At 35.4% G+C, this 11,917-nt stretch overlaps 1 protein-coding gene across 1 annotated transcript in view; it reads left to right on the forward strand.

Annotated features, from left to right (window-relative positions):
• The first annotated feature begins 1,251 nt into the window (after positions 1-1,251).
• LOC107028555 (beta-adaptin-like protein A) overlaps positions 1,252-11,917 on the forward strand; it is a 16,827-nt gene continuing 6,161 nt past the window's right edge. Inside the window, exons 1-5 of the mRNA XM_015229660.1 lie at positions 1,252-1,459; positions 1,980-2,496; positions 3,343-3,467; positions 7,323-7,521; positions 11,468-11,696. Coding sequence (XP_015085146.1) covers positions 1,407-1,459; positions 1,980-2,496; positions 3,343-3,467; positions 7,323-7,521; positions 11,468-11,696 — 1,123 coding nt within the window. The 5' untranslated portion in view covers positions 1,252-1,406. The remainder of the gene's footprint in view (positions 1,460-1,979; positions 2,497-3,342; positions 3,468-7,322; positions 7,522-11,467; positions 11,697-11,917) is intronic.

The following is an 11,917-nucleotide window of genomic DNA, read 5'->3' on the forward strand; positions in this document are numbered from 1 at the left end:
ATTTTTTATTAATAGTTTTTAATATTTTTCGTTTATTCTATTTATTTGTTTCTTAGTTAATAAAAGATTTTCAATTAGTGAAAGCTTGCACTAAGAAATCAAGTTTAATTTGAAAAGAGAATGCAATGTTAACAACTAATGAATTGAATATGATCCGAAAGAAAGTTGGCAAGCGTGGATATATCAAATTGAGAAAAAAAATAGAAAATAATTGTTCGAAAAGTTAACAATTTATCTATTTTACATCTTTAAGGATGATAATTATTTGTTGATTTGAAATTATTATAAAAAAAAGTACTATAAATCAATTTAAAGCAATTATTTTAACGAGTAATTTAATTTTATTAAAAAGATAACCATTACAATTTCACAAAAACTAAGCACAAAAATGCAAATAACCACATCACTAAATCGAAAAATAATAACTCTCTCCTCTCCACATTTTTTCGAATTACAAAATGTCCATTACTCTCCTCATAAGAAAAAAAAATATTTTCTATTGCTTAATATTTTATCGTCAATATCTGACATTTATGAAATTTTCTTTATTCTTTTCTTGTGAAAAGAACTTAAATATAGAGACATATATCTTGCAAGATCGAGATAGAACCAGATCGAAACAAGAGACCTTGCTAGAGAACCTTACTTATTATACATAATATAGAAAATGGTCTAAAACCCCCCAATCTATACCCGAAATTCCAACTACACACTCCAACTTCACGGGTATCTCATTACCCACCTAAATTATATTTTTATATGTTTTTATCCACCTAAGTGCTGACCTGTCATGGGAGGTGTTGTCACCGCTTGTCATGGGAGGTGTTTTCACAAAAGAAACAAGAATTAATGGTGGGGGAAGAAGAAGTAATAGTTATTTAAAAGTGGGTGGGTAGAAAATATATAAAAATATAGTTTAGATGGGTAATGTAACACCCGTGAAGTTAGAGTGTGTAATTGAGATTTCAAGTATAGATTAGAGAATTTTAATTCTCTACATAATATTATATTACTAGCTCAAATGATTAACTACCACAAATTTGATATATTTTATTTTTGTATAAATAAAAACTACTAATAGAATCTCTTACTCCTAATGCTAGGCACAAATTAAGTGGCTTAGAAACGGTGCAAGTTTTTTTTTCCCATGTGGAAACTGAGTTTATTGTGTTCAGCATTATTACAAACATACGAGGCAAATGTATCATATCCACCAATTTCAAGGACTATGTAAGTAAATATCGATACTTCCACATACATGTCACAGTAGCCAGAGAAAGGCTTAGAACAGCAAAAACTCTCAACAATACAGCCTTTTGATCCTTTGGACTGTGGGATTACAGAAACCAAAACTGAGATCCATTTCTTGTAGAGACAAAGAATCAAGATCCAGTGGGTGTGCATCAATGGCTCCTCCAGCTCAAACTCATCGATCACCTTCACCTTCTCAACCTTCCGGGTAACAATTCTTCCTTCCTTGCTTTCTTTGGAGCTTTTTTTTACTCTTTCGTATACCCTTTAGGATGGAGAATTCAAAAAACCCACACCCATTTTGACCTTTTTCCTGTTTTTCATTGTCTTATTCCTGACCCTTTTGGAAAAGGGGATGAAATTAATTGTCTTTAGTTGAATTCTTGAAATACCCAAGTGGGAAATACCACTGAACTACTTAAGAAACGATCAAAATTGGAATTTATAGCTTCGATCATGATATGAGTATTTCCTACATTGACCTAAAGAGATTTCACCAATTCAAAAATCACTAGTTTTTGCGTAATTATTCTGTATTAATAATCTGATGTTCGTTTGCTATTTTTATTTTATTATATATAATTGCATAAGGCAATTTGCTGGTTGAAAATGAGCTTTGCTTGCTGTAAATAAAGATTAGGGATTTTGGGATGGCAAAGATTGGAATTTTACTTGCAGTATAAAACATAGCGTGTAAAATTATGCTGATGTTAATTTTGATTGGGCAGAAAAGGGGAAGTTTCGGATTTGAAGATGCAGCTTAGGCAGTTGGCGGGCAGTCGAGCTCCGGGTACTGATGATGCAAAGAGGGAGTTGTTTAAGAAGGTGATCTCGTGTATGACAATTGGGATCGATGTTTCTTCAGTTTTCAGTGAAATGGTTATGTGTTCAGCAACCTCAGACATTGTGCTAAAGAAGATGTGCTACCTTTATGTTGGTAACTATGCTAAACACAACCCAGATCTCGCGCTTTTGACCATTAATTTTCTTCAGAGGGATTGCAAAGATGAAGATCCCATGATTCGTGGTTTGGCTCTACGGAGCTTGTGTTCTTTGCGGGTGACAAATTTGGTCGAGTACTTGGTTGGCCCCTTGGGTGCAGGGTTGAAGGATTCAAATAGTTATGTTAGGACAGTTGCAGCCATGGGTGTTTTGAAGTTGTACCATATCTCAGAATCAACTTGCATGGATGCGGATTTTCCTGCTACGCTTAAGCACTTGATGCTGAATGATAGGGAAGCTCAGGTCTGGCATTGTAATCTACATGACATCTTTCTTCTTTTCACCTATTTCTTGTGCTTGAGTTTTCAAAGCAATTATCACCTACTATTGGTTGCTACATGACTTTCAATGACAACAAAGTAGTTAGACACACATTTTTATGTACCCATAGATTTCCCTCTTTTGTGGTTTCAGTTTTTCCTTTTCTCTCTATGCCATTGGGTAGAATTTCAGCATAGATGGTGAGGCTTCCATGCATGTCATAACAGATAATCGTTTCACTACTTGGAGCAGACGTTGGCATAATTATACAACTTTTTCTGATAAATTTGAGAGAAATAGATCAATTTTCCTGAAGCTTGATTGGTTCCTAGTGTGAAAAGCAGTAGAGAACTTAGACTATGGTTTGAAGCTAGTTTACTTTTGAGAGAACAGAAATTTCAGGTTGATGGAAGTTTCTCTGTGTGGTTCTTTTTGTTCAGTTAATAATTGATGGCATTGAAGTTCTTGTTTTTACCATCCCAGAGTACGTGCTACTTTCAAGTAATAGTCTTCAGATGTCACTTAAGTTTGTACTGTGTATATCGAATGGCTACTCTAAGAAAAATTGACATATCTTTCCTTAGTCTTCATCTTTTGCTTCAGACAATTATTAAGTATTGATCCAGTTCCCAATATGTTTAAGATTCTTCAATCATGGTTTGTTTCCATGTATATGCATCTACATGGAATGCCTTTCAACATATCTCAAAGCTCTTTATTTATCACCAGAAAGCATTTAGCAACTCTAATTTCACTTGCAAAAGAAGCATTACTATCATGATCTTTAGCCTTATTATTTACTCATATCCATCCTTCTTCTTTCTTCAGGTTGTAGCCAACTGTTTGTGCGCTCTACAGGAAATCTGGGGTTTGGAAGCAACCAAATCTGAGGAAGCATCAACAGAAAGAGAATCCCTGCTAAGCAAGCCACTTATTTATTACCTTTTGAATAGGTAGATTGCTGTCATAACTACTTGATTGAATAAAATCTCCAATCCGCTCTCTTACTTTTTGTTATCATGTCTGTGTACTTTATGGAGTCAATCAACTCTGTGTACTAAATGAAACCAGTTTGTGGTATAATTTTCTGCATTCGTTTCTGAATTAATTTGATATGTACTTTATGTCTTACTTGGTGCGATACTGTTTTTTTTTTCTTCCTTACATACCACATTAGTTTTAAACATTAGGAAGGTCTTGTATTTGTGTGACTTTGAGGATTTCAAGTAGCTTCACTTGCTTGAATACTATAGAACAGAAGAGTTGCTAGTAGATCTGCATTCCTAAAGGCTAACATGCTTTTAGTTTAGTGCCACGTTGCAGAGAATTTTATTAGTTTCTTCTGCTCAGGTTAGAATGGCCAGTAACATGAAAAATCATTTGTAATCTTCAGGGACTCATGATAATTTTAATTTTTATCCAAAAAACATCAAATCTTGTTGATTGTGAAAAAGTACAGGTTACATGCACTTGTTAATGCATCGTTCCTGGAGGGAATACGATATAGGATAATTTGCTGTCATAGGAGAAGGATGTTAAAACTGAAGGTTTTAGTGAATTTCTTTACATTTGATTATCTTCAATCTCTTGGAGTTGATGCGAACTTAGAGAAAAAGTAGGGTACAATTAAAGAAAAAGATCCATACATGCAACACTTAGTAATATGTTTTAGCCACCTCAGTATGTTTAATTTAGGCTTAGTTGCGCGGACTCTTCACTTTGATGCCGCACCCGTGTCAGATTCACCAAAATACACTACTTTTGGCGAAACCGTCATGCACCCGTTGACATTTTTGAAGAGTCCGAGCAACATAGACTTCAGGGAATATACTTTCTTTAGTCTTTCAGTCCTATTAGATATTTATAGGTCCGTAGAAGCTATTGGGAACTTCTAGTGCTTTTTAATTTATTTTTATTCTGTATTATATTGGCCGGAGATGAGTTTAAGTGAGTGACATGGTTAATGAAGATTCATATAGCCGATGACCACAATTTACTTGGGATTGAGGTGTAGTAATTGTTGTAGAAAGGTAACTCGTTATTGAAGTACCATGCTTGCAGTTTGTATTCAGATGGAGCACGATACTACCAATGTTCAAAAACAAAATTATGCATCTAGCTTTGAGTTGAGAACTTGGGATATATCTAGCTTAAATATGCTAGTTCATGAGCTGACCCAAGACCATATAAGAAGAAATCAATCTATTTTCTTAACCAATGGGACATACTAATACCTCCTCGCATGTCCAGGCTTGAACAATAGTGTGAATAGTATAATGTAAGAATCCAACGGTAGGGAAAGACGATAACATAGATAGGTTTGAAAGTACTTTTTGCTTAACTTAATCCCAAGGACAAGCTCATGATGTGAGAATTTCCTAAAGACATACAAGGAGACAACAACTCATTTCCTCGATCTATGTAGGACACTTAGTAGCCTCCCTTCCTACCTACATGTCAAGCTTGGACATGTGGAGAAACCTAGAATTAGGATGTGTCTAGCTCTGACACCATATAAGAAAAATGGATCATAGGTCTAACTCAACCTCATTAGCTAGCTTATATAGTAAGTATTGCCCAACACTAAACAGTGAGGGATACTTAACAGGTATGCAGATGGATTGTTTTTTCATTTCTGGAGTTAAACCAATATTCAAAAGTGTATGAATAGAAGTGCAAACTAATACTCCTTCCATCCCAATTATGTGATGATGTTTGACTGGGCAACAGAGTTTAAAGGGAAAAAGAGAAGACTTCTGAAATTTGTGGTCTAAAATAAGCCATAGAAATTTCTGTGGCTATAAATTATTTCATCAAGGGTAATGGAAGTTTGAAGTGAAACTGTGACTAGATGTGGAAAAATGTCATTCTTTTCGGGACTAATTACAAAGGAAAGAGTGTGACATAAATTGGGATGGAGGAAGTAATAAACCGTTGGTGTGTTTGATAAATAAGTGGTGAGGAACACTTTTCTGTTAAAATGACTGAAATACTTTGAAAGCTATTTACAATAAATAAATAAAAATAAGTAAAAGGTATCTTTTTATGGAAAAGGACGAGTGAAGGGAAAGGAATGGAGAGTCAAGAGTGAGTTATGATTTTTTGTTCTGGAAGGCTGTTTCTGGAATTACAAAAATAATTGTCAAGAATAAAATGATATTCATTTCTACGAACGTAAAGCCCCAATTTGATCGCTTACTACAGCTGCTTATTTCCTCTTATCGACAAGCATAGGGCTACTTTTCTTCCTATCCTTTCCCTTGCTTCCAGAGATAAAAACGGCGAGGGGAGAGCTTGTGGAAATTATCGAGTAATCGGAGAGTACCTGCTGCCCACCCTTCCTCCTCTGCTTTGAGAACCGTGTGAACGGAGAGTGGGCAGAAGAGAAGGAGGTCCTCATATGGAGTCGCACACTTACTTGAGCAGTGCGGGCGACTGGGGAATGGGTTTAATATACTCCCCTGGGGCCGGAAAAATAACAGACGAAGCTTTACTATAAATCTTCATCAAAGTGCTTATTTTTTTAGGCTGAATAGTTAAACAGGAAATTCAAATGATTTATTTCAAATTACGTAAATCAATAGTTCAAACCGCATTTTATTAAGATTAAGACAAAAGTGATAAATATTTCTCTATACTTGTTCCTGAAGTATAAAACGAAAATCCTTAGCAAAGACTTCTACAAGACGTTCTATTTTTCCATAGAAATATATTCGTTCAAGAAGGGCTCCAAAAGATGTTGATCGTAAATGAGAAGATTGGTTCAGTATTTTTTTTTTTTTGAGAATGATAAGTTGAAAATGATAAAAAAAAAATTGGTCAGACCAAAGTGCTTATACGCAGAAATACCATAAGTTGGGGGTGACCAACTTGTGATTTTTGACTAATTTTACTTATGAGAACTCTCTCTGTGTTTACCAAACTTGTATATAAGGCAAAAATTCTTGTAAGCTGGTTTGTCAAACCAACTTTAAGATTGCCCAAACACCTTCTATGTTTTTATGTTGTTGACATACAATTACTAATAGTTTGAAAGTCTAGGACAATTGGATACCAATGTTGATTTCAGGCTTTCAACTATGATGCTAAGGTTTGTCTCGGGGTAAGGGGTGGTGAGGATGGTTTCTGGAGAAAATTTTTCAGGATTGCGGAACTCTTAATAAGCTTTTTCTGCTTTTGACCAATGATGTATCAAAAAGTTGCCTGCGGTTATAATTTGAAGTAGACAATTTAATAGTAATACTCCGGAGGGAATGTAATGTTTCAATGCCCTTTACAGTCCCGATCCTTCCACTGAAAGATGGACTGCAATTAGTTTTATCTTCTTTTTATTGTTGCTTATCTTCTTTTTATTATTGCACTATGTATACTGGTCATCAGAAAAATTCTTGGACTATGTATTCTATCAAGAAAACAAAGTTTTATTTTCTAAAAGCCTAGTGTACTTGGGGAAGAGGCAGGTTGTAAACTAGCTCAAACTGCTCGGTGAAGATATCTCTTTGAATAGTTAAATTTCCCATTCTCCTTTCTATATTTTGTCATTTTGTTACCATGTTTAATATTTCTCTTGCCGTTTATGATCTTGCAGTAATGTAAGACTGTTTTGCATGGGCGGTTCTTTCTTTAATCTGCTAAAACAGTTATACTAGACGGATGATAAAATTTGTGTCAATGTTGACTTTACTATCTTTTTTTTGTCAAATCCCATGAAAAAATTAGTAGACCTCTCTAGCTCCCCTTTCTCTGCAATTTGGTGTTTGGAATTCCTGGTGAGTGATTGCGTTTTTTTTTCAAACACGATTGTGCAGGTTCAAGGAATTCAGCGAATGGGCTCAATGCGCTATTCTTGATTTGGTTTCTAAGTATGTGCCTTCTGACAGTAATGAGATATTTGACATGATGAATCTTCTCGAAGATAGGCTTCAACATGCTAATGGTGCTGTTGTCTTGGCAACAATCAAGTTATTTCTGCAACTGACACTCTCCATGGCTGACATTCATCAACAGGTTCCCATTTTAGTGTTCATCTGAAATGTTTCCTTAGTAGATGATATTGTCTATGGTTGCTCGAACATCTCTTTTTATTAATAATCCAGCTAAAGTACCCGCAAGGGTGCTCAAGTTGGTTGAGTGGGTGATCTTTAAAATGGGGGTCTTAGGTTCGAAACTCCCTGCATGCTTTCTCGGTCGAGCTCGTCGCACAGGGCTTGCCTAGTGCAGTTTACCTTTATTGTGTGGTTTGCGGTCTATTACACTGGAACAAGGCTTACTCTGTCCGCCCTTGAAGGATAGTGGCTGCGGGTTTGCTTGCCAACACAAAAAAAAAATAATCCAGCTAAATTTTTTACTGTCCAAGAAGTCAGCTAACTTTGCTGTCTTTATTTTCCAGTAGCCTTCTGACTATGCTTCGTGATAGCTCTTTTCCTTTTAACTTTTATTTATTTATCCTCTTGGTCCAAATTGCCTTGTAAGAGGGGGCATGTGAAATTCAGCATGTTTATGATAATTGTTATTTAAGTTGTAGTCAGTTAGGGTTATACAGGGAAAACAGACAGCTTGAACTAATGTTCCTGTAGCTTGAATTGTCAAATGACCAAATTTTAAGATCTTAATCCTCTGTACATTACACAAAAAATGTAAATATCCAATGAGTTTGTTATTTCTGACGGGTTATTTCCTCCTGGAAGGCAATAATTCAGCAATTCCTTAGCCTTAACTTTATCCTTTTCAATGCTGTTATGTGGATTATCAATTAACATCACCTCAATTCCAAATTAGTTGGAGCTGGTCATATGAATCCTTTGTATCAAATAATTGCATGTATCATTGACTATTTCATGCTACCCATCAACCTACGACAACCCTTTCTCTCTCTCTTTTTTTCTTGAAGTAATTTAAACGTCTCTACTAAATTGCACCAACAAAATGCATGTTATGTACATATAAGGGACTAAGAGGTCCTCTCTTTTTTTATTCTACAATTTCTTGGAATTCGTGGAACTTAGCGAAGTTGAAAGAGAAAAACCCTATATATTTGACATCATTTAGTAGAAGATATGATTTAGTCATCTTAGTTTGTTTACTTCCTATTCTATGCTTTCTAGAGGAGTCTTTTAGCCCTAGTACAATATTGTATGCTAGTAAAATATATAGAGAACTTCTAGTACTTTTTGTTTTTGATTTTATTTTGTCGAATACTGGCCGGAGATGAATATATTATTTTTTGATAACCGGCTTGAGATGAATATAAATTACAGAAACATGGTCATTCATTTACCAGACCCTAACTTCTTCGGGACTGAAATATAATTGTTGACTCAGAAGTCCCTTCTACACTACAGTTAATCTGTCAAGTCCTCTATGCTAGTAAAATATATAGAGAACTTCTAGTACTTTTTGTTTTTGATTTTATTTTGTCGAATTGAGATGAATATTATTTTTTGATAACCGGCTTGAGAATATAAATTACAGAAACATGGTCATTCATTTACCAGACCCTAACTTCTTCGGGACTGAAATATAATTGTTGACTCAGAAGTCCCTTCTACACTACAGGAATCTGTCAAGTCCTCTAAAGAATTAGTATCATCTATAAAAATCATGTTATCCAAGAAATCAACATCTACAGACATTTATTTTTTGATGTTAAAAATAGTTCTTCAAAACCCATTGCAATTTCTCTCCTTTCAAACTACCCAAAAGATGGAGGATTTTATTGTCTTCGATGCAATTAGGGGAAGTTCTATAATGTATTGTTCTTGTCAACTTGTTACTGCAGCTTTTCATGACTTATCACCTTCAAATTTGTTGAAGAAAACACTCCGGAACTCTAGTACATATTTGTTGTGCAACAATTGTGGAGCTTACCCTCGATTTCATTTTACAATCATCTACAATTTCGTATGGTTAATTCTCTTTCTGATAACCATTGTTTAAAGGTCTGAAACTTTGTGACTTCCAACATTCTGGTTTTTCTTCCATCTCCCATGAGCTGAACCAGCTTGTGGAATCCCCATCCCCCCCACCCCCACCCCCACAATCATATTTTTATCTGTTCCAGAAGGTGCCTCCACTGTAACCAGTTGCTGATTTGGTGAACCAGAACCCTTCCACACCCCCACCCCCACATACCTTTTTTTTTCTTAAAATAATTTTTTTTTTGCAGGGGTGTACTTGCTCATAACCACATATAGATTGGGCCTTTGGTTTGGAGTTACAGGTTTTTAACCCCCCAAGTACTCCACCTTTTTCGAGTTCTTTCTACGGGCCACTTTACCAGATGGATATTTCTTCTTTCAGAGTTGTTTCCCAGTTGGAAGTCTCTTCTTATTTTCTAGTTGCTTAACAATGTTTGGAGGGATCATTAAGTGCACTGGTAAATATGGAATTTCATCCAATACTAATAATGGTTGTATGCTTTTTCCATGTGGCCAATCTCCTCTCACATTTGTTCATCTCACCGCGTCATCCTGTAGCTTGTCGTGCTCCCTAAGTGTGTCAGTTTAAGATATATATTGTAGGAAACTTTTCAACTTCACACCCAAATGGTATGCGATGCTTTATTCTATTTTTGGTGTAATAGGAGTATATGGAAGATCTAGAATCATTCATGGATGTCTTAGGTTCTATATAAGCTTTTGTTGTAGGATTGAAGATCTTGTTGATACTCCGTAGTAACTATTGAGACCTGTAACTGCTTGTGTCAGGTCTAATTTTTGGATACATATAAAAGTGTTACCTTTTCAAAAAAACAAATATTCTGAAGATCAGTCCAAAAAAAATCTTGGATTTTATCTTGGCATCATCCATTATATTCAGAATCAATTCAAAACCACCCACCACAATTGTGTTGATATCTAGTACTGCAACATGAGGTGATCCACATCTTCTCTCATTCACATATAGAACTGGCTTACATATATGATAATCCTCTTCTTCCTCAAATTTTTGGTTGTCAGTATTGGTCCCCTAGCTGTCAATCACGCAAAGTCTTGGAACAAACCTTTGGTATAGTTTATAGACAAATGGGGTTCCCATGCTCTTTTGTTTTTAAATGTTTCACCAGATTTTGTCTCTGTTAGCTTATAGAGAAACAAGGAGGAGACAGTGAGAAAATGCCTAAAAGCTAATGCTTGAAATCTGATTCATTCTACAGTCACACATTAGAATTTTCATGTTGAGAAAAACTTATTACAATGTTCATAACTTTATTTACCCTATGGAGGACATAAAAAACTATGACGACTCACACTTAGCTATGTAACCGCCTAAACTATGAAATTAATGGCCTCAAATGGGTCATGCCTCAGAATATCAGGGATGTTGTGATAAGCTGGAGTTGCTGGAAGTTGATAGCACCATCAAGAGAATCTGGAAGATGATACCTGCAGCCATTTTTTGGAGTATCTGGAATGAAAGGAATAGAAAATGCTCTGACGGAATATCAACTACCTACCAATCTTTAAAATCTAACTGCCTCATGTTTTTGTATAGTTGGATTTATTTATCCCCTCTAGATTGCCCTGATTCATTTCTGAAGTATGTCCGCTCCCTGATCCTTAATTAATAATGTAAATGAGAGGTGACCTTTTGCTACTAAGCTTTTTTAACTATTATGCATCTACTTGATGCCTGCAATAGAACTAATTACTTCATCAAAAAAAATGGTCCGACAACCTTTGCTACCTAACAACAGTTGCATAAAATGCAAAATGCTGTTATTCACTGTAACTTGGTAGGTATAGGATCCTATGTAATTACAACACTTCTGGAGGGGAACTACACTTTTGAGGTAGTGTACCTGTGGATAAATATAGACTAATTGTTACATTTCTCAAAAAAAAAATAAAAAAATTTAGTCTGCGGAAAATTTTCTGTAATTTTCTTCTTTGAGGCATCTTAATTCTTAACTATGGCTGAGTTTTAATTTTTGCTTATTCATTCTTCTGTTTAGGTATATGAGCGTATAAAAGCACCTCTACTTACACTAGTTAGCTCAGGAGGTCCAGAGCAATCCTATGCTGTGCTAAGCCATCTACATTTGCTGGTGATGCGCGCACCCTATATTTTTTCAGCTGACTACAAGCACTTCTACTGCCAATACAATGAACCATTTTATGTCAAAAAGCTTAAGCTTGAGATGCTGACTGCCGTGGCAAATGAGAGCAATACATACGAAATTGGTGAGTATCAATATCAGTCAACTATATGGAAGTTTTAAACCTCAAGGTTTTTGTGTATACCTTATTTCCTGGTATCAGATCCTGATCAAAGAGATTATTGGTGTTGAACCAGCCACAAATCTGAATTTCTTTTGGGTGGGATAAGGGTAAGAAAAGAGTGTATATGCACAATGATCAGTAAAACTAGTAGTAAAGCTGTGTAAATTTAGGGGGGGGGGGGG

The sequence above is a fragment of the Solanum pennellii genome, chromosome 8 (assembly GCF_001406875.1).
Source record: "Solanum pennellii chromosome 8, SPENNV200".
NCBI lineage: Eukaryota > Viridiplantae > Streptophyta > Magnoliopsida > Solanales > Solanaceae > Solanum > Solanum pennellii.